This window comes from Copadichromis virginalis, linkage group LG12, assembly GCF_057382275.1.
Source record: "Copadichromis virginalis isolate Kocher_CV1m ecotype Utaka linkage group LG12, C_Virginalis_male_GT1.1, whole genome shotgun sequence".
In the NCBI taxonomy this organism is placed as follows: domain Eukaryota; kingdom Metazoa; phylum Chordata; class Actinopteri; order Cichliformes; family Cichlidae; genus Copadichromis; species Copadichromis virginalis.
In genome coordinates this window covers 36,134,015-36,158,652 of record NC_140629.1, presented here as the reverse complement: position 1 = coordinate 36,158,652, position 24,638 = coordinate 36,134,015, and the positions used below count along the sequence as shown (strand labels likewise).

General features: G+C 40.5%; 1 protein-coding gene across 2 annotated transcripts in view; it reads right to left on the bottom strand.

Annotated features, from left to right (window-relative positions):
* LOC146697547 (spermatid perinuclear RNA-binding protein-like) overlaps positions 1 to 24,638 on the bottom strand; it is a 98,840-nt gene that overhangs the window by 3,215 nt on the left and 70,987 nt on the right. The window contains exons 7-18 of one of the 2 annotated variants that reach the window (XM_085476340.1): positions 24,147 to 24,242; positions 23,835 to 23,946; positions 20,088 to 20,185; positions 16,604 to 16,697; positions 16,339 to 16,407; positions 9,395 to 9,603; positions 7,938 to 8,087; positions 5,088 to 5,222; positions 3,778 to 3,918; positions 3,441 to 3,564; positions 2,247 to 2,297; positions 286 to 2,146 (exon numbers count right to left, since the gene is read on the bottom strand). In XM_085476340.1, the coding sequence (XP_085332466.1) occupies positions 2,061 to 2,146; positions 2,247 to 2,297; positions 3,441 to 3,564; positions 3,778 to 3,918; positions 5,088 to 5,222; positions 7,938 to 8,087; positions 9,395 to 9,603; positions 16,339 to 16,407; positions 16,604 to 16,697; positions 20,088 to 20,185; positions 23,835 to 23,946; positions 24,147 to 24,242 (1,365 nt within the window). In that variant the 3' untranslated portion in view covers positions 286 to 2,060. Of the gene's footprint in view, positions 1 to 285; positions 2,147 to 2,246; positions 2,298 to 3,440; positions 3,565 to 3,777; positions 3,919 to 5,087; positions 5,223 to 7,937; positions 8,088 to 9,394; positions 9,604 to 16,338; positions 16,408 to 16,603; positions 16,698 to 20,087; positions 20,186 to 23,834; positions 23,947 to 24,146; positions 24,243 to 24,638 lie in introns of those variants that run through there. The other variant, XM_085476339.1, reaches the window with a different exon arrangement.

The window sequence follows — 24,638 nt, the reverse complement described above, 5'->3', positions numbered from 1 at the left end:
GCTTCAATAAAGACGGGATCTGATGCAGCATTGTAAACCTCTCTGTGACCAGTATCACCCACGGACTGTCAGCACCCTCCAGTTCGCCTGTCGGTTGTGGTGTCCAGAGGCTTTTTAGCAATACCATACATTGGTTAATGCGATGAATATCCATCGGCATGGGAAAAACTAAACGTTTCACATATTTGGCAAGAAAGCCTGTCCTGTAACAGAGTAATTAGTGTGACTAATACAATATACTAATTAGAAATTTCAGCATGCAACAAACTGGGGACCACAAGTTAATCAGTTGTTGACAAAAATATTAATTTATTTAAAAAGAATATTACCTACAAACATAAAACAGCTCTCTGAGAAGAAATTATTTGAACTCAACACAAAATGGCTCATACTCAACAGTAAGTGTAAACTCGGACACTCGATATCCAAACGAAAGGAAAATATTTCTCAGTGCAACCGAATATTGTAAACCTGTCTTTTTTCTCTCTCTAACAGAAACAAAACATCTGCAGAAAACGGAGAGAAATGAAAATACAAAACAACATTCACATATATGAATGATTGTTAAAGGAATACATAGCCTTTTGACAAAGAAGCTCTGATCACTTTCACCTCAAGGACATGCTTTAATTTAACAAAGTATGTTTATAATTATTCATTTCCCTACAACAACTGATTTTTTTTTTTACTCTATTAGGGACGCTGAATTATTGTATGTTTAGTGTGGTGTTGGCTCTTTTGGTTCTTTACAATCACGGTATAGCTCCATATTGTTGGTATTTAGTAGTTACTTAGATTTGAAAGGTCTTTGGTTCCCTCCAGATTTATTTTTAGTTCTCTAGTTTCCACATTGAATATTTGTTACTCTCTCTTTTTCAAAATATATATAAAAAAAATAATTAAAAAAAATTTAGTTTGCTACTTTGTAGTCACTTTATACCCGGTCTTAATTTAGTTCCCTCGAGTAGTTAAACATTTGTTTTTAAATCTATTAAATCAAATAGAATATGGTAAGCTTTGGGACACTTTAGGGAAATTAAATAAATAAATAATTTAACTAGAGATGATGTTTTATTGAATATTCCCATCGTATTCTTTGTCATCTGTGTTTCTTTTGCTAAAAGTTAGTTTTAGTGAGCCATTTCATCATCCGTGTGTAGTTGTTGCTAATTTAGTTCCCTAAAAACCTGAATTTATGCATTTAGTTTTAAGTAACCTACCTGCTAGTATATTACATTTGTTTTGTAGATACTTAATACTTAGTTAAATGTATTTTTAAATCCCTTCTGAACATTTAATGTATTTATTTACATATTTACTGCATCGTATTTTCAGTAGTCTCACTTCACTTCCTTGTAATGCTCATGCCATATTTAATTCTCTGCAGTAGCCATCTTCAGTAGATCGAAGGGAACAAAATAAGAGCCTCTAAATATATCACTATCCTGTTAATTTAATCCTACAGGGAATGTTTGGATCATTAAAATAATTTAGGAACACTGTAGGATGATGTATTAGAACCAGTTGCTTTTCCCCCCACTGCAAAAACTCTCACTGATAATCATGTAGTCGTCCTATACAGAAATTCCCACAATACGAAACTCAACCATGGTCATAAATTATTGTTTATTGCGCCTCATAATACTAATGACATTTAAGTGGATAATATATTTTTGTTTAGTAAGTTTTAAGAAAAACAAACTACACTGTATTATTGTGTTCTCTGCTGGATGTATTACCCAGCAGGACATGTAGGGCTGTTTAATTTGTCATATTTACCTCACCAGTCTTCCATACACTGCTCATTAAACGCTGAACTTTTGATTGCGTAATGATTTAATGATACAGAGCTTTTTTGTCAAACTGTGTTCACATGGATAGTAATGACATGACTGTGAAACTGTTTTAGCCCAGAGGATGAATGCTGTACAAAAATCCCACTGCCTGATTTGATGCTTAAAGGTTTGTAGACTGCAGGGTTGGGTTTGTGTCGTGAATACACAGCCAGTCAGGATATTCCTTTAACAAGTGACTTCCTGTGAAGTGGGTGAGGGAGAGTCCTAATAGGGGTAGAGGTGGGTGACGGGGTATGCTGTGGGAACTCTGATGACTGGGACAACTACTGAGGGCATTCTGGAGGGAAAACCTGAGGAAGAGTGAAAGAAAGAAAAAGAAACTCAAATGTTGGGGTGATGGAATAGATTAAATGGATGGATTAAGGATCGAAAGTGAAACTAGGAAATTACCGTAAGCAGGGAGGGTGCCTGCAGGGCTGTAACCATAAGGAGCACCAAAACCTGCGGGGGGATAAAATAAATCAAATGTTATCATTAAATAGCACCTATATCACCCACAGCTTTTGTAATCTATTATCATCTCAGCAATAGTTTTCACCTACATTTATGTTGAATCATATTAAAAACTGTTGTGCTTCCAGCCCTTTTTCCCTTGTAGATTGTCTGCTCAGCTGCCCTTTTATTATGAACCTCGCCAGAAACTTTGTTAATCTGAGCAGCTTTGTACAGCACTGGGGGGCAATTCAATGTTGCACTCAATTAATGTAGCACTATCAATCTGCTACAGCTTTAATTGTGAGGCGCAGATGGAACACGAGTGTGTATTTACCAGTGAGAGAGCACCGAATTATGGCTAAAGTTACTCTCAAATGGGGGAAAAAAAAGATCTAATCTACTGTAATTGGTGGACACAAGGGTCATGTCAGTTCATCAAATAAAAATAATAATCCTACCAGACCAAGATGAATTTGCCTGAAAGAAATCTTGGGAAAGACATGTCTTAATATGAATTATACAAAATTTTGGGTCCAGGCTGTCATTAGTTTTCTCCAATAAATAAATCAGGGTGAGGTGTTAAGTGTTTTTAGCACTAGATCCATTATCTAGAAAACTACTTGAGATAGGTCCTTCAAATTTATTCTGGGTAAATATTTGGTGCTAATCTGCTCCATTCTCTTGGACCTGGACACTGGATAGTGTAGTGGTAAGACTACACACCTTTGGAGCAGGAGTCACAAGTTCAATTCCCACCCGGTATCCAGTAGGTCCTGGCTAGACCCCCCCCCCATGCTTAAAACCAAGCCCTGGAATGGCGCGGCTATGTCTGCAGCTCGGACGCAAGAATTTCACTACATCTTGTACCCTGTATAACTGTGTATGTGGGAAATAAAGGTTGTTTGTTTTGTAGGGGACTGATTTTATTTCCAGATTCTTATACAGAAGGCTAACAGCAAGAGGAAGCTAATTAAAACACTTTACACTCTGGTGTAAATCCTGAGCACTGAATTAAAGATCATTCAGTATAACGCAGGTTTGTACAGCTTAATAACAGTCAGTCAAATGAAGGAGTATTGATTTATTAATTTTCCCCTTGGTATATGTAACGGACATGTTAAACAATGATGTGACTGCTGTGTGACTCACCTGGTGGGATGTATCCATGTGCGGGTGGGGTGCTGATGTAGGGAGCTCTGGGGATAATGGGGACCCGTGGAGGTCTGGCAGCGAGGGCTGGGAGGGTGAGGACCGAAGCCACGGGTCGCTTTGGCTGCACAAAAAATAGACCACAGTAAGAACAATACATGTTTTCTTTCACTGGGAATTTATCAACATTTTACTCACATCCTGATCTAACTGCTAAAAGGAAAAAGACTGATTTAAGTTTAAAACTCTCTGATTTGTCTCATCTGTCAATATCTGCAGGACACAATGCAGGACGTTAATTTGAAAGTCATTCTGAGAACCTTAATGTTTTACTCACTGGAGGGTTTGGCCGTTTCTTCTTGTTGGTCGTAGATTTAGAGCCGGAGAACAGGCTGTTCAGAGCGGCGAGCGCAGCGCTGGCTTTGGCTACTTTCTTGTTGGGACCCGTTCCCCGAAAAACCTGCTTGTCTACCTCAACCTGTTATCGCACACAGAGATGAGAGCTCATATTAACAGGGTTCCTCCTGCTAAAGACTGAAGTCTTCAAGACGACAAAGAAGAACAAAAAAACCACTTGGATTTGTGTACAAGATCGACTCAACAATAACTTTATTAATAAGAACAAAACGCTGTTCCCCGATGGTTAGAGAAAAAGTTTATGTTTGAAAGAAAGAAGAAAATCAAAATGCTTGAATTTGAGCGGGCTGCCTCGATTCCCATCATGTAAAAATTTAAAACACATTCTGCACAAACACAACACGGCTTCAGTACAGCTGCAGAACTGATTCTCATTGAATGTGCATTTCTTTATTTTGTTGCTAGCAAACATACAGTGCAGTAAACTGTTTATCCAACTTTTAAATTGCAATATTAGAATTTTATTTAAAACAATTAACTCCTGCTTCCTTAAATCCCCCTTTAAAGCATGTTAGCATGATTAAGCCTGATGTCTGTAGACTAATACCAGTTAAGGCCCTGTTTTTTAAGATAAATGAATTTTCATAAAATTTAAAAAACAAATTTACATATTAAATTTACATTTTTCTGTTATATTTACATATAATAGAAACATACAGATTTTCATTATCAATGTTACAATAAATCTCATAAATTATGCCACGCTATTATAGATTATGCCAACCAGCTTAATCTATAAAAAGTCAAAAACAACCTTTTCCTGAAGCACCGCTTTGAAAAAGCTCTTCTTTTGTTTTAATAATGACTTAATCGACAAGGGAGAAACCGGAAATTAAAGTAACTGCTATGTGATATGAGTAATTCAGTCCCACACCTGTCGTTAACATAGTCTCTGGAGCACCTTTGTTTCTTAATAAGACATCTACATATGCAGCTCTTTTGTTGTTAATGCCAAAGGAAATCATCGCCACATAAAGAAACACAGAGCTTCTTGCATAAAGCACTGCAACAACATATAGCCTTAAAAAGCAAGCAGAAAACAAACTACAGCAGCGATTTTACAGGGACTAAACTAGTTTCATGTTCGGCTGCGTTTGCTGGCATTTAAAGCTGTTTTCATATACAGGAAGCTCTGAACATAAAACGCATTCTGTCGTTCATCTGCTCCTAATAAGAGAAGACATCGGAGACAGAGCGGAGCAGTGAGTGGAGGTGTGTTTGTTTTCCTACCTCTATGATGAAGCGTTTGTCGTAGCTGCTGCCGCTCTCCGATATCAGCTCGTATTTGAGGCCGCGGCGTTTCTCATTCAGCTCCATCACCGGGTTCTTACCTCCTGCCGTCAGGATCGGTCCAGGAGCTCTAGACTGCAGACGCATGCAGAGAGAGAGAATCAGCTGCAGGCTTTACATCCGGTTTATCCCCCGAATGAGGAAACATGAGCTCTTGAGCACAAAGTAAGACAAGCTATCTAAGCAGCCCGTTCACATCAGGTATACCTCCTACATGCTGGAAGAGTGAGAAAGAACAAGCTGCTGATATTCAGTATTTGCTGCACAGCTTACAGATACAAATGCCTATTACAGCTAATTAGAAAATGTAGTCTTTTTGTTTTTCATCTTTACTAAGCTGCTTCTTTTCTGTTTTCTGTTTAAGTTCCTTGAAGATGTTTCACTCTCTCATCCAAGAAGTTTCTTCACTTCTCAGAGAGAAAAAGAGTGGAGAAGTGGAGAGTCCCAGGTATTTAAGCCCTAGTGGGAGTTGTGCTGTGAAAGAGACGCAACAAATGCAACAACGGGCGTATGTCCAACAAATAAGTGTCCAGCCCGCAGTATTTAATTATTTAGTTAGTTAGATGGTTATAAGTGCACAAACTCTGTGCTGACAGGTAGGCCAAAACAGTCATTAGCGTTCAACCTGGTCTTAATGAAGTATGCAGACGGTGCTCTCAGCACCACCAGGCTACCATATTTTTTTTTTATCTATGCAATTCTGATTATTGAGAGCTGATACCTTTTTTTAAATTATATTTTTTCTATATTGGTTCTTGGGATTGTTCAATCAAAGCATCATCATCATATGACCCCTCAACCTGAATGTAGGGAATAAACCACGCAAAATTTACAGGAAACCCCGGGGCCTGTCTGAACCCTGACCACGAATAAAAATAAACACTTTAATAATTTAATTTGTTAAAATTTATGGAATTCACATAGTAATAAGTTTTGGTATGCAGCCTATATTATGAGGTTCTTTGTGTTTTTGCTCACATTTTCAAAGACATCATCCCAGCCCACATAAAACGCAGCCCACTGATAGTCACACACCCATGCACATCGATCAAGTTAACACTGATCTAACACACTTTAATTTCTATGACTGGAAGGTTAAAACAGAGCTTGAAAAAACGTTCTGAGGACACGACTGAAAATGATTTTAAAAAAGTATTTTCAAATAACAACTTTGAAACATCTTGATGTAAGTTGGAGAGCACTTAAAATAAAAGAAAAACTATCTGAAAGTCTGGCTCAATACTTTAAAGAAGAGTTCAAAGAAATCTATAGAATAAATCAAAATATCAAGTTGCAACCTAACAGAATAAAATGAAGCTCATGCTTCTTCATGGTCTGATGAACTAATAACCCAGCAAACCACTGGCTAAATGAAAAATCAGGTTCTACCAGTCTCAGAAATAACCTCCACATCTGGTTTGGGATCTATGAGGAAACCTGTGTGTAAGAATATTATTTTACTGTATTTCATTTTCTTTTAAATTGTATCTATTTTTTTATGTTATTAGATTAGACTGAAATGGATGAATGAAGAAATGCTTACTGGAAATAGTTTCGGTGATTTGCAGTATAACATGTCTGAATGGTCAAACTGACAGTAAACTTTTATTTATTTTACATTTTCAAAACTCAACTTTGAGTTTTTATATTTTAATGGATGAGGAGGTTTACAATGAAAGCTATCAAAAGAATGAAATTCAATTAACTTTTATTTATATGGCGCCAGACTCCCAGCAGCTGAGCTCTGACCGAGCAGCAATTTTAAATGGCTGTATCTGTCATTTTAAAAAAATGATTGTAAACCTATCGAGATTAATATTTCACACACAACACCTACAAGCAAGGTCGTCTGCTCTTTATAAAACACGGGCATAACCATTGTGAGGTCGACAAACGTTTTTGAAGTCCCAAGTTGAGTGTTTTCACCATCGCCATTGTCAGTGGTTTGACGCCGGACGTGACGAGCGAGGGGCGGCTCTGACTGTGAAGTCTCACTCTCATTGAGTGTGCAAGTATGTAAACCTACTGTGTACACACACACACACACACACACACACACACACACACACGTAAAAAGGAGACACAACCTCAACAACCAAGGGACTGCAGGGGACAAACGGAGCTACAGATATAAGAACTAATAAGATGATTAAGCAAAACTTGCTTTCACGCTGCTCATGTTATTGATACCTGATGACATGTTTCTGTTTTGCTGGCCTCAGGGTAATCCCTAACATTAGTTAAGTGTGGTTGTGAAACCCAAACTCTCCCCACACTCTGCTGGAGGTCTCTTCCTGTTAAAAGGGAGTTTTTCCTTCCCCTAGTCACCAATTGCCCCTAAGAGGGGATCCTCTTTCTAAAATTTTACTTTATGATGAAAGCATCTTGAGGTGATTGCTGCTGTGAATTGGTGCCATATGAATAAAACAGAAATGAATTTTAGTGGTGATTTTAAGAGAGGCATTGAGGTATCCGGGAGTGAGTAGAAACATGACGGCCTTTTGGATTTTTAGAAAATTTGTCCTTCAGGCTCTCAGAGGCAACAGAGTCGGGGAAGGTTACATTTTTGTTCACATAAGGACAGGAAAAAAAAATTAGTAATACATGAAAAGAAAGTTCCACAGAACATGTTTAAATCCAAGGTTTCCAGCCTTTGTAATCAGGACGACCGAAAATCTGCAGAAGAATTTTTGTGTTGAATCTCTAATGAACCTCATGGATGTGTTGTAATCAGGAAGAACCTTTCACAAAAGGCCATAGTCTGTGTGTGTGTGTGTGTTCGTTCCTCACCTCCTGTGTGTCTGTGGAGGAGGTGATGGAGGTGGAGCTGGAGCTGGTGGACATCCTGTCGTTCTTCCCTTCGCCATCTGACTTCTCGTCGGCACTCAGCGAGTCCACGTCTCCATCGCTGCCGAGCACGTAGCCCAAAGCCTGCAGCGCCTGAGGACGACAGCAGCGAAAACAAAAACAGCCAGAGGACGTTCATTTAAATTTCATCACCGCACGACTTCCTGCTGCATTCAACACGACAGTCATCGGATTACAAAAGTAGCGGATAAACTTTTTGTGACGTCCTGACAGCCGCAAATGGGAGATGAGTCACGCTTTCACATCCATCATTTGTCACTGAGCTGTCCTTGAACAAGGCACTCAAACCCCAGCTGCTGCAGTGAGGCTGCAAAGCGAACAACAAGAACAGAAAGACTGGCTGTGCTGAGAGTGTGAAAGTGCAACTGAATGAATAAATATGTGTGAAAAAGACTCGGTGTGAGCAGTCAAACTTCTAGTTCAATAAAAGATTTGTCACAAAAAGAACATTGTGTGTTCTCGTATCGATTTAGAAGAAAACTTCAGCTGCTGTTTCTTTGTCCAACTTAATGTTCAGCTTTTAAACACCTGAGTACAAAATTATTGACAAACCAAACTAACAGGCAGACACAGGACTGGAAGCTAAAGTGGTGTTGTTAACCCTCTGAACCCCCTTTTACTTGCTTCACTTACAGATGTCATAATTTTAAAAGTAGAGAAAGCAACTTGATACCTGTGCTGATATTAAAGTGGACCTATTCTGCTTTTCCTTTATTTTTTATGTCTTTTGCTTTTAGTGGAGTTTCTGCAACTAACGACAAACCGGATTTCCTTTGTTCTCATGATTTCTCTTGTTCTTTTTAGTCTTAGAAGACTAAAACGGGGGGCGACCGTGGCGCAGGAGGTTGGGAAGTGCATTTGTAACTGGAAGGTCGCCGGTTTGATCCCTGTGCTTTCTGTCCTGGTTGAATAGTGGAATTGTAAAGCGCTTTGGGTGCCTTGAAAAGCGCTATATAAACGCAATCCATTATTATTATCATTATTAGTTTTCAGCAGTTTGAAAACTCTTATATGTGTATTAGAATTTGAAATTAGAGCCTAAAAGAACTGCAGGACAGTTCGAATACACTTTCTGTGATGTTTCCTGTTTGTTTTGTTTTTTAATCTTTCTGTATCTGCTCGTCTGTGTCTAAGTGTTTATGGAGCTAGTGCTGTGGAATCCAAGTCCCTATAAATCAATCGGTCTATCTATGATAACCCAGTTAACCCAGTATCTAAAGGAATAGGCTCTAGCCCATACTCTGGATTTTGAGGTGTTTACATGTCCCAAAGAAGACATTTGCTAACCGATGACTATCAGACAACCCATCTAAGGTTCATTAAAATACAACCCCCAGACTTCTGTGACTTTTATGCAGCTCTTTGAACTGTGTTGGTACCTTGAGAGCTACTTGGAGCTTGGCGGTTCTCTTGGAGTTCCCTGTGGCCTGGTATGTGGTTCCCTGGATTTCCACGGACATGGTGAAGACTGGAGCGTGCACTGGGCCGGATTGGGACAGCAGGCGGTACTGAAGGCCCGGGTGGATCTGGTTCAGACGCATCAGAGCATTCATGGGATGGTTTGGATCGGTCATCCTCCAGTCTAGCACTTAAAGAGGAGAGATGCACATGTTATTAATGAAACAGAGACCTCATGACTCCACAAGCAGGAAGTGAGAGAAGCCATTTCATTGGCCCAGCTTCTTTCCTATTAGCAGCTAGCTGATGGGACTAGAATGACACCGTCCGGGTGTTACACCACTGACACTTCAGCCAGCGACACTTCACACCTACACAGTGACGAGAGATGAGCTGCCTCCCCGGAGTCCTGAGCAGTAATATCTCACTGATGAATTGGAAATGAAACCTCACTCCTGGTGACATCCATTACAAAACAAGTGCTGAGTGTCGCCAAATAATAAGCATTTTTAATAATAAGCAGATTTTAGTCCAACTCTGTCAACTGTGCTATGAGGCTACAAAAGATTTGACTTTGTAAACAAATAAGATCTATAAAGGACAGAACTGAAGTCAAATGACATTTGTCAGCTGTCAAGCTTTTAATATTAATATAGAAATGGGAACAACATCACAGTCTGAAATCAAGTTCAACAAGATGCTTTAAAAAAACAAAAACTCTTCGGACCCACAGGAAAACTGATCAATTAAACAGGTGCTGGTTGTTTCCAAGGAACTGACGAATGCTCATTACATAAACGTGTGCACAATATAATGGAGACAGATCCATGTACGTGGACTTATCCAGTCAGTTCTATTTATTAATCTATGAATTTAATAAAAAATAAACTGTTCAAACAACCTGCAGGGTTTCATAGAGAGGTGATAACAGATGTCACCAAGTGGAAACATCTGGGGCAGAAAAATGAAATCAATTTCCAAAAAGTGCAGTTCCTGTTAGGGCCACCTGAGCCTGGCTTCAAAACGGAGTCAAACCCACAGACTTGTATGTTAAAATGTACAACTCTAAAACAGAGATGAACTTGCAGGTATTAAAACAAATAAACAACCATTTTGGCCTCTGTGGATAGTGTCCACTCTTCCTTGAGTTATACTGGTAAGGCTAGAAGTTATGGCTCCTCTGACTGACAGATGCTGTTCCTCTAATGACCACTTGGGGCTCGTCACAAAAGCGAGTAAATCCACATAGAAACATTCTGTTACCTGTTTAGATTTTTTTTTTTAATTATTCTTGTCATCTGAGTTTTAATTTGTAGTTTTTTAAAAAAAACAAAAACAAAAAAACATGCTTTAGAGCTTCAAGGCTACAGCTGTCACCACCTGTACCATTATTACAGGTATTCAAATCTAACGCAGGGTTAATGGACTGGGCAAAGTTGAAGAGGAAGAGGGCCGGCAGAAACGTTCATGTGTAATTTCAGATTCTTGAGAAACACTACAGAGTTATCGATGATGCTGAGGTGATCATTTATTTGCATATGGCCACCCACAGATTTCAGCTTTTGTGTAACAGGTGTCACAGCGGGGACACTTGAGGCTTGTGAAGTGTGCAGCCGCCTGGTTCTGCAGCCACTGTGTGTAATTACTGAAAGGTTCTGACAGGCACTTTAGACTTGAGTGTCACTTCTATGAATATGGATGCAGACGAGGTGTAAGAAAACAAATGTGGAGGTGCTGGTGGACAGGTGCCGGAAGGAAGACAGGGGGAGGTGTTAAAGCACTGTAAGTGTGTGTGTAAAACCCAACATGCGCGTGTGTGGTGGGAGGTGGTGAGATAATTGCGTGGCAACAGCCCAGCAGTATTAATCCTCCTCTATCTCTGCCTCCGTCACCTCCTTTGAACTGGAAGCAGATGAGGGTTGCCGGAGACGATGGTCCCAGCGAGGGCCAATTTAATTACTGTGACACTGACAGACAAGACTCTGAGAGCGAGGGGGAGGAGGAGTGAAGAGGCCGAAGGCTGCAGCCATCAGTGCCAAGACCGTTTAGTTTACGGCTGCAGCTAATTATTATTTTCACTGTCAGCTAATCTGCTGATTTTTTTTTTTTTTTTTTTTTTAGCAATTATTGGATTAAACTGTCTATAAAATACCAGAAAAAGCAGCCAGACATCTTTAAATGTCTTGTTTAACGAGCAGTCCATGGCTAAAAATATCCATTTGAATATCTGTACAAAACAGGTGTCAAACTCATGGCCAAACACAGCCCTCTGTATGCTTTAATCCAGTTGGAACATCCCTTTTTGGCTAACACATTTTGGTCCACCTAAGCTCAGCTGTGGTCTGCACAGGAACACAACAAACCAAACAAAGGGATTCAGCTTCCCAGCACCCGAGCTTACGAACACAAACTGGCAAAAAAAAAAAAAAAGACTGGTACAGAGGGCAGGCGGTTTAAAGAAAGATGGGAGACTGAGAAGCGTGTGTGAAGGGAGGCCTGCGTTTCCACCACGACACAGGCTCTGTATTCAAACAACATTTCAACTCCACGCACCAGCAGAGATGCAGAGCCACGGAGGAGGAGACGCGAGGCAGAAAGCTGCTGAGCTGAAGAGGCAACTAAAGCCAAACATGTTTTTTCTCAAAGTGAGATTTCTTCACTGCAGAGGGGAGAGCTGAGCGAGAGATTTTCAGGGAAACTGAAGTTTATTTGCAAGTTTTCATTTTTATTTGTTACTTGTAGTTAATTTTATGCAACACTAGCCTGTGTGCAGCACAGTACATGATCAAAGATTCTTTTTCTTTTGTTGCTGAGACCAGGATATAAAGAACAGAACTAAAGTAGTGCATTAGGAGAGAAACCTATATGATCTGAAAGTGAAAGCTGATGTGATGCACTTGAATACACCATAGAAGCTAAAACCATTCAGTGTCTGAACACAGGTGATGTGATCTGTGCATATCAGGTGACCTGTGCACGTGGATTTTATGGATTTTATGGTCTGAACCAAGAGAAAGTTAAAATCCTTTGAGACATCAGTGGGCAAGTAAAAATTATTATTAAAAAATTGACATAAATCATCAATATTTCATTGAATTTGAGTGAACTAGAGCAGCGGTCCCCAACCCCCGGGCCTCGGACCGGTACCGGGCCGCGAGAGTTGAGGCTCAGGTGTGAAATGTATAGTTTTCAGGGTTTTCAGCGTTATTTTGTTATCGTTTTTATCGTTTACTCGGTTTTCCTGGGTCTTTTCACGTGTGTTATGAATAAATCTTCTTTTTTCGGTACCGGTACTAGTTTTATTTTGTTGTATTTACCCGCAACACCTTAAAGGCCGGTCCGTGAAAATATTGTCGGGCATAAACCGGTCCGTGGCGCAAAAAAGGTTGGGGACCGCTGCACTAGAGGAAAAATGTCTCATTAGCAGAAAAATCAGTGAGAAGTTGTGTTTTGAGTGAAACTTTGTGTAATATGTCAACAGAGCAGCACAGCAGGGGGGCCACACAACACTGTAAATCATGTCCTGACAGCACCATATGAAGTTATGTCAGCCAAGAAATATGACAAGATGCCATACTTAAAAAATTAGCCTGATAAACACACTGTCACAACAGAAGACGCCGCCTGTGTAAGTGCTGTCCAAACAGCTGCCACAAAACCCTCTGTGAGGAGGGAGCGTTCAGAAGGCTAATAAAAATCTGGGTGGTTTGACACTGTTCTGGTGTTCAGGACTGAAATCTGACATTAAGCCACTGTCACACAGACCTCTGTCAACCTGAGCTGATTGATTCCTAAAACTGTCTGAAGCTGAATGTCTTTTAAGCTTCACCAGCTTCTCTATCAGCTCTGTGGAAATCTGATAACTTCACACAATTTTCTGCTTCGAGGACACATCTCACCTAAAAGCCACTGCTGCCTGAAATCTTCCTTAACCCGCTTCATGCTGCTGACTAACGCCGCTCTGAGATGCAGTGAAGGGGGCGACCTGGTTCCTGAAATGGATTCCTAATAAGATCTCATGAAGATATCGGACGTCGCTGCCTGCTGGGTTTTACACATCCAGACTATAATGGATCACTTTCAGCAGGGTCAGGCCATTTTCTCTCCTCTGATACAGAGATTGAAGTGAATGTGCCGTGTTATTCTTTGGCCTGACAGGCCGATTTGATCCCTGTCACAACAAAGCGTCCCGGTTTCTGAGAAAAGATCAGCGTCGCTGCTCACTTCTTTCAGCTCCAGTGCTTCACTTTTCCACCTTTTACACAAAGACCTCTTTTACAGACAGCTATAGTGCATGTCCAACACACACTGAACCATGAGCCTTGTCTCTTAGTCGTCAGTCAATATCCACTTATCTGCTGTGAAGAGGTTTTGTCCAGGGAAGTCAGCCTCTGTGCGACGTGGCAAATGTGACCTGCACAGGATCAATCTTTTGTGCACATTTTTAATATGCCGCCATTTTCCATTAAAGACAAGCCAGAGTTTTTAATATCATGATGGTGGAAATAGCGCTTTAGAGGACACAACCTGCAACAGCCAGTCCCTACAAACACATTAGCGCTGTGTCACTAAACGTCGTGCCTTTTGTTATAGACAAATGCAGGGTTGAGTTGCTTTAAAGCACTTCATCAGCACTTTAATTGCCACTCAGATATGCACAAGTGCACATTGCTGGAAAATTACGTTTGTCAATGGGGTAATTCGACTGTTCATCGAGAGCAGGAGAAATTAACCACCGCCTTAATAACTTTTACAGAGCTGGAAAATCCGCTGCCACAATATTACAGCAAACGCGCTGTTTAAACAAAATCTGAATGAACAAAAATCAGCTTAGTATTAAGAAGAATCATTATTAAAAAGGCAAATTTAAAAGAGAAAGATAAAAATGGGTTTATCTACAAGAAGTAAAAAAAACAAACTTACTTTCACATTGGTTCATATGTTAACTCATGAATGTTCAGCTGTAATCCAAAAAGTTCCAGGAATGGGCTCATAAAAAAAAAAAAAAAAAAAATCTGACTTAAATTTGGCAGGTTCCAATGTGGCGGCTTATTTTTAGATCATTCATTTATGCCCTCTTGTACCTCTGTGACGAGTGCTGGATCAACTCCAGTGGGTCAATGCAATGATCCTTCAATCAGATTTTCATTTTCTGGAAGTGGACAAAGTCACAGAGAAGCAAAGCTGGCAAGCAGACGCATGGTGAGTACAAACTGTGCTGGTGTGGCCAAAAAACTCCAGTGTTTTCAAAGCACTTTGTGTTGGCACGAGATTGCACGCTGGCAGGTACTAGTTCAGAGGCACCAGTTCAGAGCATTTCCTCAGAGTTTTCTCCATCAGATGGTACGGGACATTACAGCAAAACTCTGGGCTGGCGGTCTCCGAGTGGGAAATGAATTCTTGGTGCAAAGCAAAACAGCAAATGCTTCAAGTCTCGCTCATCGCCTGACGAGCTGCCTTTGTTCTTCCGCTGAAGACCGCTCGGTTGTATCTGGAGAGCCAGCTTTGATGACACTCCTCATAAAATTTGAGTCTGTTTGAAACAGAGTTGATGTTTGCTCTTTGTGTTAGTTTTGATCACAATGATCTAAAAATGAAATCTTCAAAAACTCCAGAAGATGACCGTGAACAAAAGAGCTTAAAAATGTAAGTTAGCTGAGGCTTTATGGTTTTATCACTGCATCCAATGATTTTATGGTCTTAAATAAACGCCGAAGCTAGTCTCTAACTTTCATCTCAGTCAAATTATGATCTTATATTCAAACACAATTTGCAGTTAACTATTGTGCATTACTTTTGGAGGGCACTGCATATGGTATCTACAGTTGTATAAATAATTAATATTTGATGAGCCGTTTCCAAGAAGTGCCAGAACCTCTCTGTGGCTCTTGGCCAGAATGAAAAGACCAAAAAGCAATAGTTATAAGATGCAATAAAAATAACATTAGTAAAATATAAAACAATAATAAATTCATGATAAATCTAACCCAGCTATCCTGCTGCTCCAGAAACCAGAGGCATGCTGAACTCTCACATTACACACATACTTTCACCCACATGTACTCACAGTACTGCAAGTGTCTGACTGTGGTTTTATTGCAATAATTACACTTATGCATATGTGTTTTTGTCTCTTTTTGTCTTCTATTTAAGCATTTTTCAGATAAATTATGACCTTCAAGAAAGCCGGCTAGTTTAGCAGCTCTGTTCATGTTGTATCATATCTATAGTCTTCTTTATATTCCTTTTTTGTCTTTTCATAATGATGTAATGAATTACGCTTTCAGTTTTCTTATGCAGAAAGAAGTTTTAGGATCACAGCTCCAACTAGATCTTTATGCCATACTTGGCATGTTTAGAAGGGATGTATTGCCTGAAACTGCACCTGCCCCTGAAAAGCTACCAACTGTTCATCCACACAGAGATCAGGACGAGCGATATAATATTTAAACATGCAAAAATCCCTGAAAAGATATCCTTCATGCACATGTAGAGTTTAGATGTGGAAAATACAACAAAAGCCTGATAAAGTTTATAAAAACCCACCAGCACACCAATGAACCAATTTATCTAAGTGACTATGGGAAGTAGATTGATGTAGGAAACTTTATGTTTGGAAATATCACAAGAGCATAGAGAAACATATGGACTGGGTTAATAAATGAGCCCCTTCAGCCACTTTAAAGTTAAATTACAGCACACAACATAAGGTTTTTAATCAATATTCATTATATCGGAGTCTTGCTCTTTTCTCCTGTGTGACTTCGAGCTTCCAGCAATGAACTCTGTTTAATATAAAGCTACAGCCAGCCACGTGTATCAGCCTGAATCTAAGTGTCTGCTGCACCTCAGAAGTGAGAGGAAGAGGATTTCGATCATATGAGCAGTGATTCTTCGATACGGGTGAGTTGACGGTCAAAGTCACCTTTCATCCTTTTGATGAAGTCTCTGTCGTCTGACCCGATGTCCTCCCGGAGCCTCTTCTGACAGCCGCCTGCAGAGCGGAAACGACCGAGCACTTAAAACATCACACTGCCCACTCAGACGCACATGCCGTCTAAGCATGCTGTTTTTATTAATGCTGCCAGGACTGTATCTGAACAGAGGGCTCAAAAATGAATTTAAAAAAGGTAAAAACAGGGAAACGAATAAACTTGCAAAACAGAGAGCACAAACAAGTCTGCACGCACCTTCTAACAGCCTCGGTGAGGGCTTGCTGGCTGGCAGAGGATCCATATTCAAGACCTTGTAAAGCTGTCCAAAGGCCAGGAGGCGTAACGCATGCTGAAACACACACAGCCGACAGAATAAGGGCACATCACTGCGGTGGTAAAGCAACAGAAACCCTCCTGCACTCACAGGAGAGCAGGGCCATTTATTCTCAGATCAATGTGCTTTAATTATCGGGGAAACTTGAGCGAGCTGCTCGCCGTTTGTGTAAACCAACTAATTCTGTTGGGAGAAACTTCATGCATTATGGAGACGAGGCACAAACAAAGGAGGAAATGGGAAAAATATATTCCCAGACTTGCACTTCATCAAGAGAGCAAAACAAAGATGAAGATGAGGATGTCTTTATATTTCTCACTGCTGAGCCTACACTTTCTGCCCGGGGGCCAGATTTTGTTATTTTGTGTGGAGCAGCAGCGGTGGTGGTGGTAGTAGTTGTAGTAGTCTTGGTGTGGGTGTAGATGAGGAAGAGCGTTCCCACGGTCATTAGCTGGCTAATTAAGCTGCCAGTTTGTCAAAGCTTCTGCAGCACTGAGGGGCTGCTTATCTGAGGTCAGAAACCGTGTTTCTGTGGACACTCAGCTATTTATAGTGCTGACATGAGCTCAGGGCTCCACCGGCGGAGGCCCAGGACTTGTTTTAAATAACCCTCCATCAATCGGTGTAGCGGGAAGGAGTGTTACATGTCCGATTTACTGGAAAAAATGCTGACTTTCGTACAGTGGGTGGAGGGGGGCATCGAAACGCACCATAGTGGGATGTTTCAAGGTCTCACAAGTTGCATGGCTGAGTCTGACTTTTTCTTTCTTGGCACATGAACTGATTTTTCTCAGTGTCTGTGGCTGGTTTTATAGTTGGAAAGCAGGAAGGGAATTTCTCAGAGGGAAAGATGTAAATCTAACATCCATAAAGAAGAGTGTCTTAGATGGAAAATGGATCTCTAAATTCAGAACATCTGTGGTTTTGCAGCACTGATTCACCTCCAGGGAGGAACGAGTTTGGACGTCACTGATCTCTGAAAATACGGAAATATTCTCAACTTAACTTTAATCTTTCTTTTAGTGATTTAGTGTTTAAAAAAAAAAAAAAAAAAATTTTACTTCTTCTCTCATCCCAGACTCGATGAAACTGGAGATTTTCAGCAGCACCAGTTAAAACCTGGACAGCTTCTTTCTGTCATCGTTGTATTTTTACTCAGTTGTATATAGTATTTGTATTTGTATTCTATTTTTATCTTATTGTATATTTATTTTATTTTATTCTACTGTATATAGTATTTTATTTTATTCTATTCTGTACAGTTGTGTACTGTATTTATTCTTATTGTATTCTAATTTTTGCCTCATAACTTTTGCACTGTCCACTTCCTGCTGTGACAAAACAAATTTCCCACGTGTGGGACCAATAAAGGTTATCTTATCTTATCTTATCTTATCTTAGCTGTGGCCCACAGGTGAGACATGGAGTCCTTTAATTGAAGCTTTCAAGGTTCATCCCCCAGGAGCAAACAGCATATTATGAATGGGAACTTCTTTACAGCTACGGTCAAAGAGCGAGAGTAATTTGGCTGAGCTAAAGGGGGTAATATAATATTAAGGTGTAAGCACAGTTAGGTTCATAAGTTTTTGGGCAATGACACAATTTTTGTAAATTAATGGACCTCACTGTGTATCATTGTGCAAAAGGGACATAACGGCTCACTAAATCCACAGTTTGTGTCTTCTTTTCCTTCAAAATAAGACATTCCGTTCCTTCAGAAGGCTCGACTGAAGGAATATTATACTAGTAGGTGTTCAAATGTAAAATATGCTCAAAGTCTGTTCTTGCAGAATGTTGTAAGCTTCATCATGCCTTCATCTTATTACACATGAGACATTTTGTCATATTTACTGAGTAATCTCAGATCAATTTCAGATAACCGGTTAACAAGAATGTGGTTATTATGTAGTAGTAACGCCTTTGTCACACAAAGCAAACAGTATTATACAAACACACTGAAACCCACCCGAGGGGAAAAAGTCCTGCACTATGGGGCAGATGGCTAAAATACTAAAAAAAAATCGGTACCTTTATGTGAATAAAAACATATCAGTATGATATCTGCTGAGTAATTACTACCATTACTCAACATCCTCTCCTACCTCAGTGATTCCTTCACTGCACTGGTTGTCTTTAAACTTGCTCCATCTCAATCCTGGCAGAACTGAGGCGCTGGTGTTCAGCCCGACAGTTTCTCTGAAAAGGTCAGTCATTACATCGGCCCGCCTGCGAGCAATATCAGATCTTCTGCTAAGACGCCTGGTGTTATTTTTGACCAGCATTTGAACTTTGAATCTCACATCTCAAAGCACCTCCAGTTTCTTTCATCTAAAAAACATCACAAAAATCAAACCTCTACTGTCATCCAGTAATTCTGAACTTTTAGTACACACTTTGATTTTCTCCCGTCTCGATTACTGTGACTCACTTTTCACATGGATCTCTCTCTCTCTCTAGTCCTCCCGAGCTCGTCTTTCAGCTGTTCCAGAAACACTAGTCAGCGCTCACACGTCAGCCCATTCTTGCTTCTCTTCACCGGCTTCAAGTGAAATTCTGCATTTATTTTATTAACAACATAAAGACCTTGTCTTATAAAGACATGCAGGACCAGGCTCCACACGACATCTCATTATTATGTAACTGCTTCCCCTCCCTGAGCCTATTTCTCCTGGAGGTTTCTTTCTGTTAAAAGGGAGTTTTTTCCTTCCCACTGTTGCCGAGTGCTTGCTCACAGGGGAGTCATCTGATTGTTGGAGTTTTCCCTGTATTACTGTAGGATCTTTACCTTATGATATAAAACATCTTGAGGTGACTGTTGCTGTGCTTTGATGCGATATAAATAAAACGGAACTGAATTAAAAGGTTACCTATGCCTATACTATATATGCCTATGGTTACCAGAGCCTGAAATGTCCTTTAGCCACGAGCCTTCAACTACAAAGTGATACACAATGAGCAAACCAAAGCCTTAAGATCAATTAAGCTGTGAATTAGTCGACTCTTCCCCTACAGCAAGAAGGCTCAGATCCTCCAGCTGGCTGGCACCTTTCTGTGAGCAGTTTGCATGTTCTTCTTGTACCTGTGTGGGTTTTCTCCGGATACTCCACCTACCCTTCACAGTCCAAAGACGTGTGGTTAGGTTGGTGATTCTAAATTGCCCATAGGTGTGAATGTGAGTGTGAATGGTGATGTATCTGTGTGTTAGCCCTGTGACAGACAGCCAACCTGTCCAATGTGTACCCTGCCTCTCACTTACCAGCAGCTGAAATGGATGGGGAAAAAATAATGTCAAAAAACGTGACATACATTCTGAATTTTGTGGGTTGAAGAGCTTAGCATGCACACTGCAGGAAGAGGAAACCGTGATGTCATCATAGCAGGCGGATGGGTAACATGTTCACTGACCTGAGCGCTGTGTGTGATGGCGTCGGCCTGCTGGGCGCTGAGGTCAGACAGGACGTCCATGGGCTCCCTCTCACAGGGGTCATGAACTCCTGGACCCCCTTTGAAGGAAAAAAAAGAAGAAAAAACAGTCAGACATTCGAACTTTATTTCACTCAACAGGTAAACAAATTATTCTCCTCCTGCCTTAATGCTTTTTATGCCTCACGTAAAGCACTCAGTAAGACCTCAGTGCATGAAAGGTGCTTTACAAACAAGCTCACCTTACTTTAATGTGCACAGACTGAATAATAACTCATCAGTGACCGAGTGCATTCATGAAACAAACTGCCCTCAATGCTGAAGGAACTTCGGAGCCAAAATTTAAAAGTCCAGTGACATCATCACAAGGACGAACTCGCTCGAGCTGAAGTTTTCCCAGATGAAGCATTCAAACACGGCAGCGAACAGCGGTGGAAAAAATAAACGTGAGAACATATTTCTGTTTGTTGGAGGTAAATAGGAAACATTTCTTCATGTGGACTGCACGAAAATGAAAACAGAGTCTCCGGGGATAAATGTTCCCATGATTCAGGAAAATACTCCATCACCAATTTTAACTGAATGAAATCATGCTGCTGTGAACCCGCTGGGACTCTGTGCCCCAGTTTGGAAACCATGAACGCATCACAGTGCACTCCACAGCCTGCCATGAATCTTAGGACCATATATGTAAAGACATTACATTGCAGAAAAACCACCTATTGACGTCTTGCAGACACGTCACAGCTTACCATGTGACATTAATTCGTCGGCCATTTTGGACACATCAAGTGAGTGAAAAACCTGCTAAACATTATGCAGATGAGAAACTATGGCAATCATGAGTAAACAACAAGTGTTTCTCTCAGAGGAAGTAAAACACTTTCATGGTAAGCGTCTTGCTCGTTATGTGGAGAAATTGGGCAAAGGAGGAGCTGAGGATGGATGTTTATTTACTCCCTCTGAGTGTGTTTACTCATGTTGTGAAGTGCAACCCTGGCCCTCTTCCCAACTTCACGCCTCACGATTTTCATCATTTTGTTATCAACAACCCCTCAAATTATACTGGATGAGATCTGAAGCCCTATAAAAGTTTGGAGGCTTATCAGTATTTTGTGTCAAGATGAGTAAGAAGCCTCAGTCATGGGACTCTGCCTGGAACTGTAGTCACAGGATCAAGTGGTCACTGCTCGGGTATCCAACGGATGTTTATGAAATTTCTGATATTGACATGGCTCTGCGTATTATCCCTAACATTCTCAACAAGTCAGTGTAGATCATTTGTGATTGATGAGAGTGATACTGAGGCGAATTGTTGAGAATATCCATAATTTTCCATCAGTTAGCTTCTGTTCACTGCTACTGAACCCTTTTTTGGAGTGGATCTAACGTGGGTAGACGTGAACTTAGCATGTGCTGTGAGAATGTAATCAAACTGTTTATCACAGGAAAAGTAAGAGTTTTAGGACGTTAGCATAACATTAAAAATAGCTTGCATAAACATAGCTTATAGCATTATGTTTTTTAGCCGGCTCTTGTCAGCTGTCTGGAGACAGGAGGGTCACATGTCTGATCTGCTGACGATGACCAACTTCAGAACCGGACTTCAGTTTAGGACTGAGGCTGGTAGATGGATGGCAGAAACACCTTATAACTGATACTATGACTGATACGGCTGTATCAGAGTTTTTTAGCCCCCATATTCTTTTATCCAAATCAACAGGAAAGCGATAAAAAAAAAAAAAAAAAAAAAAGATTTTCTTTCTTTTCTTGATGAATGCAACAGTGCAGCAGAATATAGGCCAAAAAACATGGCAGCAATAATTTCTATGTAAACAAAGTACGCGTTATTGCAGGGGTGGGCAACTCCAGGCCTCGAGGGCCGGTGTCCCTGCAGGTTTTAGATGTGTCCTTGAACCAACACAGCTGATTTAAATGGCTAGATTAGCTCCTGCAGTTCTCCAGAGGCCCTGTAACGAACTAATCATGTGATTCAGATGTGTTGACCCAAGGTGAGATCTAAAACTTGCAGGACACCGGCCCTCGGGGCCTGGAATTGCCCACCCCTGCGTTATTGGATATCGCTAACAGTTATCACATCCAGTATGGCAAACACCTCTTGAAGTGATTTTCCATGATGTCATATGCAAAAACTCAAAGTCCTAAAACTGTCTGAGGAGTTTTGATGCTGTGTTCATCTTTATCGTTTTTTGTCCTCATCCTTTCCTGATGTCTTCTGCTTTTCTTTCTTTATGTCTGTTTCCTGTCTTATTTGGCTGTTTTGTGTTGCTGGTTTTCCTGCCCATCTCTGTGGTAGTTGGCCATTGTATCTACCTGTTATGCTTATCCACTTTCACTGTGTCCTCTTTGGGTTTCTTCTTGACTTTTTTGGGGGACCTTTTACCCAAGTATTGCTTTATTGTATCTTGCTGCTAACCCTTTCCATCACTGGGCCTCATTCACAAACAAATGCACAATTTGAATACAAATCTGTGTCTCTTCAGTTAAACACAGAGAAAACAAAGGCAATTATTTCTTATTTTAGTGGCAAGGAAGACACATTAATGGTGACTGGATTGAGGTTGTAAATGAAAATAAATGCTTGGGGACAGCAATCGATGAAAAACTGTGTCATTCAAACAAGTGTCATTTACAAAGACGCACTGCAGCGATTGAATTCCATGCGGAAGCTGCGACTCTTAGGAAGCAACCACACACACTTGATCTTTTATATTGTTGTTTTGGAGAGAGTATTCAAACTTTCCACTTTATTGCCTCGTATCTTTATTTCCCTGACGTTAACGAGAACAAATTCAATAAGATTGTAAATATGTCTGGTGAGATTGCAAGTCAACATGTATTGTGACACATCTTTGAGTTGAGTGATGGAAAAAGGGTGAGTGATCCTCAGTGATGTGCCACGCACTCTCGAGGAAAACGAGTTCCAAGTGTCTTCTATGCCTTACAGTATTGTAAAAATCCAGGGCACGGGAGCTGTTTCACTTGGACTATGTGATGCATTAATTCTTGGTGAACATCAAATGTTACCTGAAATGGCTTAAACATTTATGACCTTACTGGATACCACTCATGTCTCAGGTAAAATCTCTCTTGTGTTTTTTTTCTTTTAAATGATTACAGTGAGTTTTTCCTTCCCACTGTCGCCACGTGCTTAGGGCATCACGTCATCTTTGGGGTTTCTTTCTAATATTGTAGGGTCTTAGCATTACAATATAAAGTGCATCAAGGTGACAGTTGACAACTATACAAATGAAATCGAATGCAGCTGAATTGTTTGTAAGATTTTATTTTTTTATGTAATGTTATGTTACTCTGAATGAAAATCAGTTTCTGTACACGTTGGCTTCTTAGTTTATTTGCTTTTTTTTCTGATTTCTGTTCTGATAGTTTACAGTTTACACCTGTTATCAGGTGTGTAAGCACTGCAGAGTAACAGTGCATGCTCAGGTTTAAATGAATGAACTAAATATAAGCAAAACTGGGATTATATTTTATCCTAAGTCTATATATTACAGATATTTGCCGCAGTTCTTCAACTCATAGTGCATACCTCTCAGTGAATTCTGTATTTGTTGAGTTGCCTCTAAATTTCTCTCAGGTATTCATCAGATTTTATATGACTTCATGAATATTAAGATATTCCTGGATGAGCTGTGGCTTCTGAATTGCAGCAGAGAGAAAAGAGTGAAAGTGTAAATGATTGCTGACCTGGGAGAAGAATCCCTGAGGCGATGCACTCGATGACGCGGCGCAGGGCTTCACCTGGACCCAGCGGCCGGTTACAGGTGGCTATGGCCTTTTCACAGATCAGCTCCAAAGGCTGCAGAGGACGAACAAACACAAAATACTCAGCGAAGGATGAACTATATCAGTCACAGTCCTGATTCTGTTACTGGGGCAGTTTATTACACGTCACACATACCAAGCACTTTTAAAGGACAAACTTAAAATAAAGCTTGCAGTTTGCATCTTCCATGTATCTACGCCAAACATTATTCTGATTCTGGAGCCGTCACCTACCCAGCCCTTGAGAGGCTGCCACACAGGCAGCCGGTTGCACATGTCTCTGAGGATCCTCAAAACGATGACGCAGGACTTGAGGTCTGTGACTCTGGCCTAGGGAGGGAAAAACGGGCAAAAGTCACCAACAGCACGAGAAGCATTTTAAAGAGGCAAGTGCTTGCAGGCTCAGCAGCGCCAGCTCTAAAAAGTGAAACTTTTAGACTCTGAAAGATGAAAATTGTGCAGCGTTATGAGAGGCATTTTCATGAGTTCTGAAATTTCAATATGCTGCTAATACATCTCTAAGAGACTGAGTGCGAGATTTAACGTGACAATGTGAAAATATCAGACGTATTACATTCAGGGGAGCTCAGCTGTGGAATAAATACTGCAGCAGCTGCCTCTGTCACAACCTCTAAATTCAGGCTTAGAGTACCTCGGCTGAATCTGAATTTTTCTATCCTGTCGCCTCATTCCTGCTGACTTTAAGCTTTAAGTTAACTGTGGTTT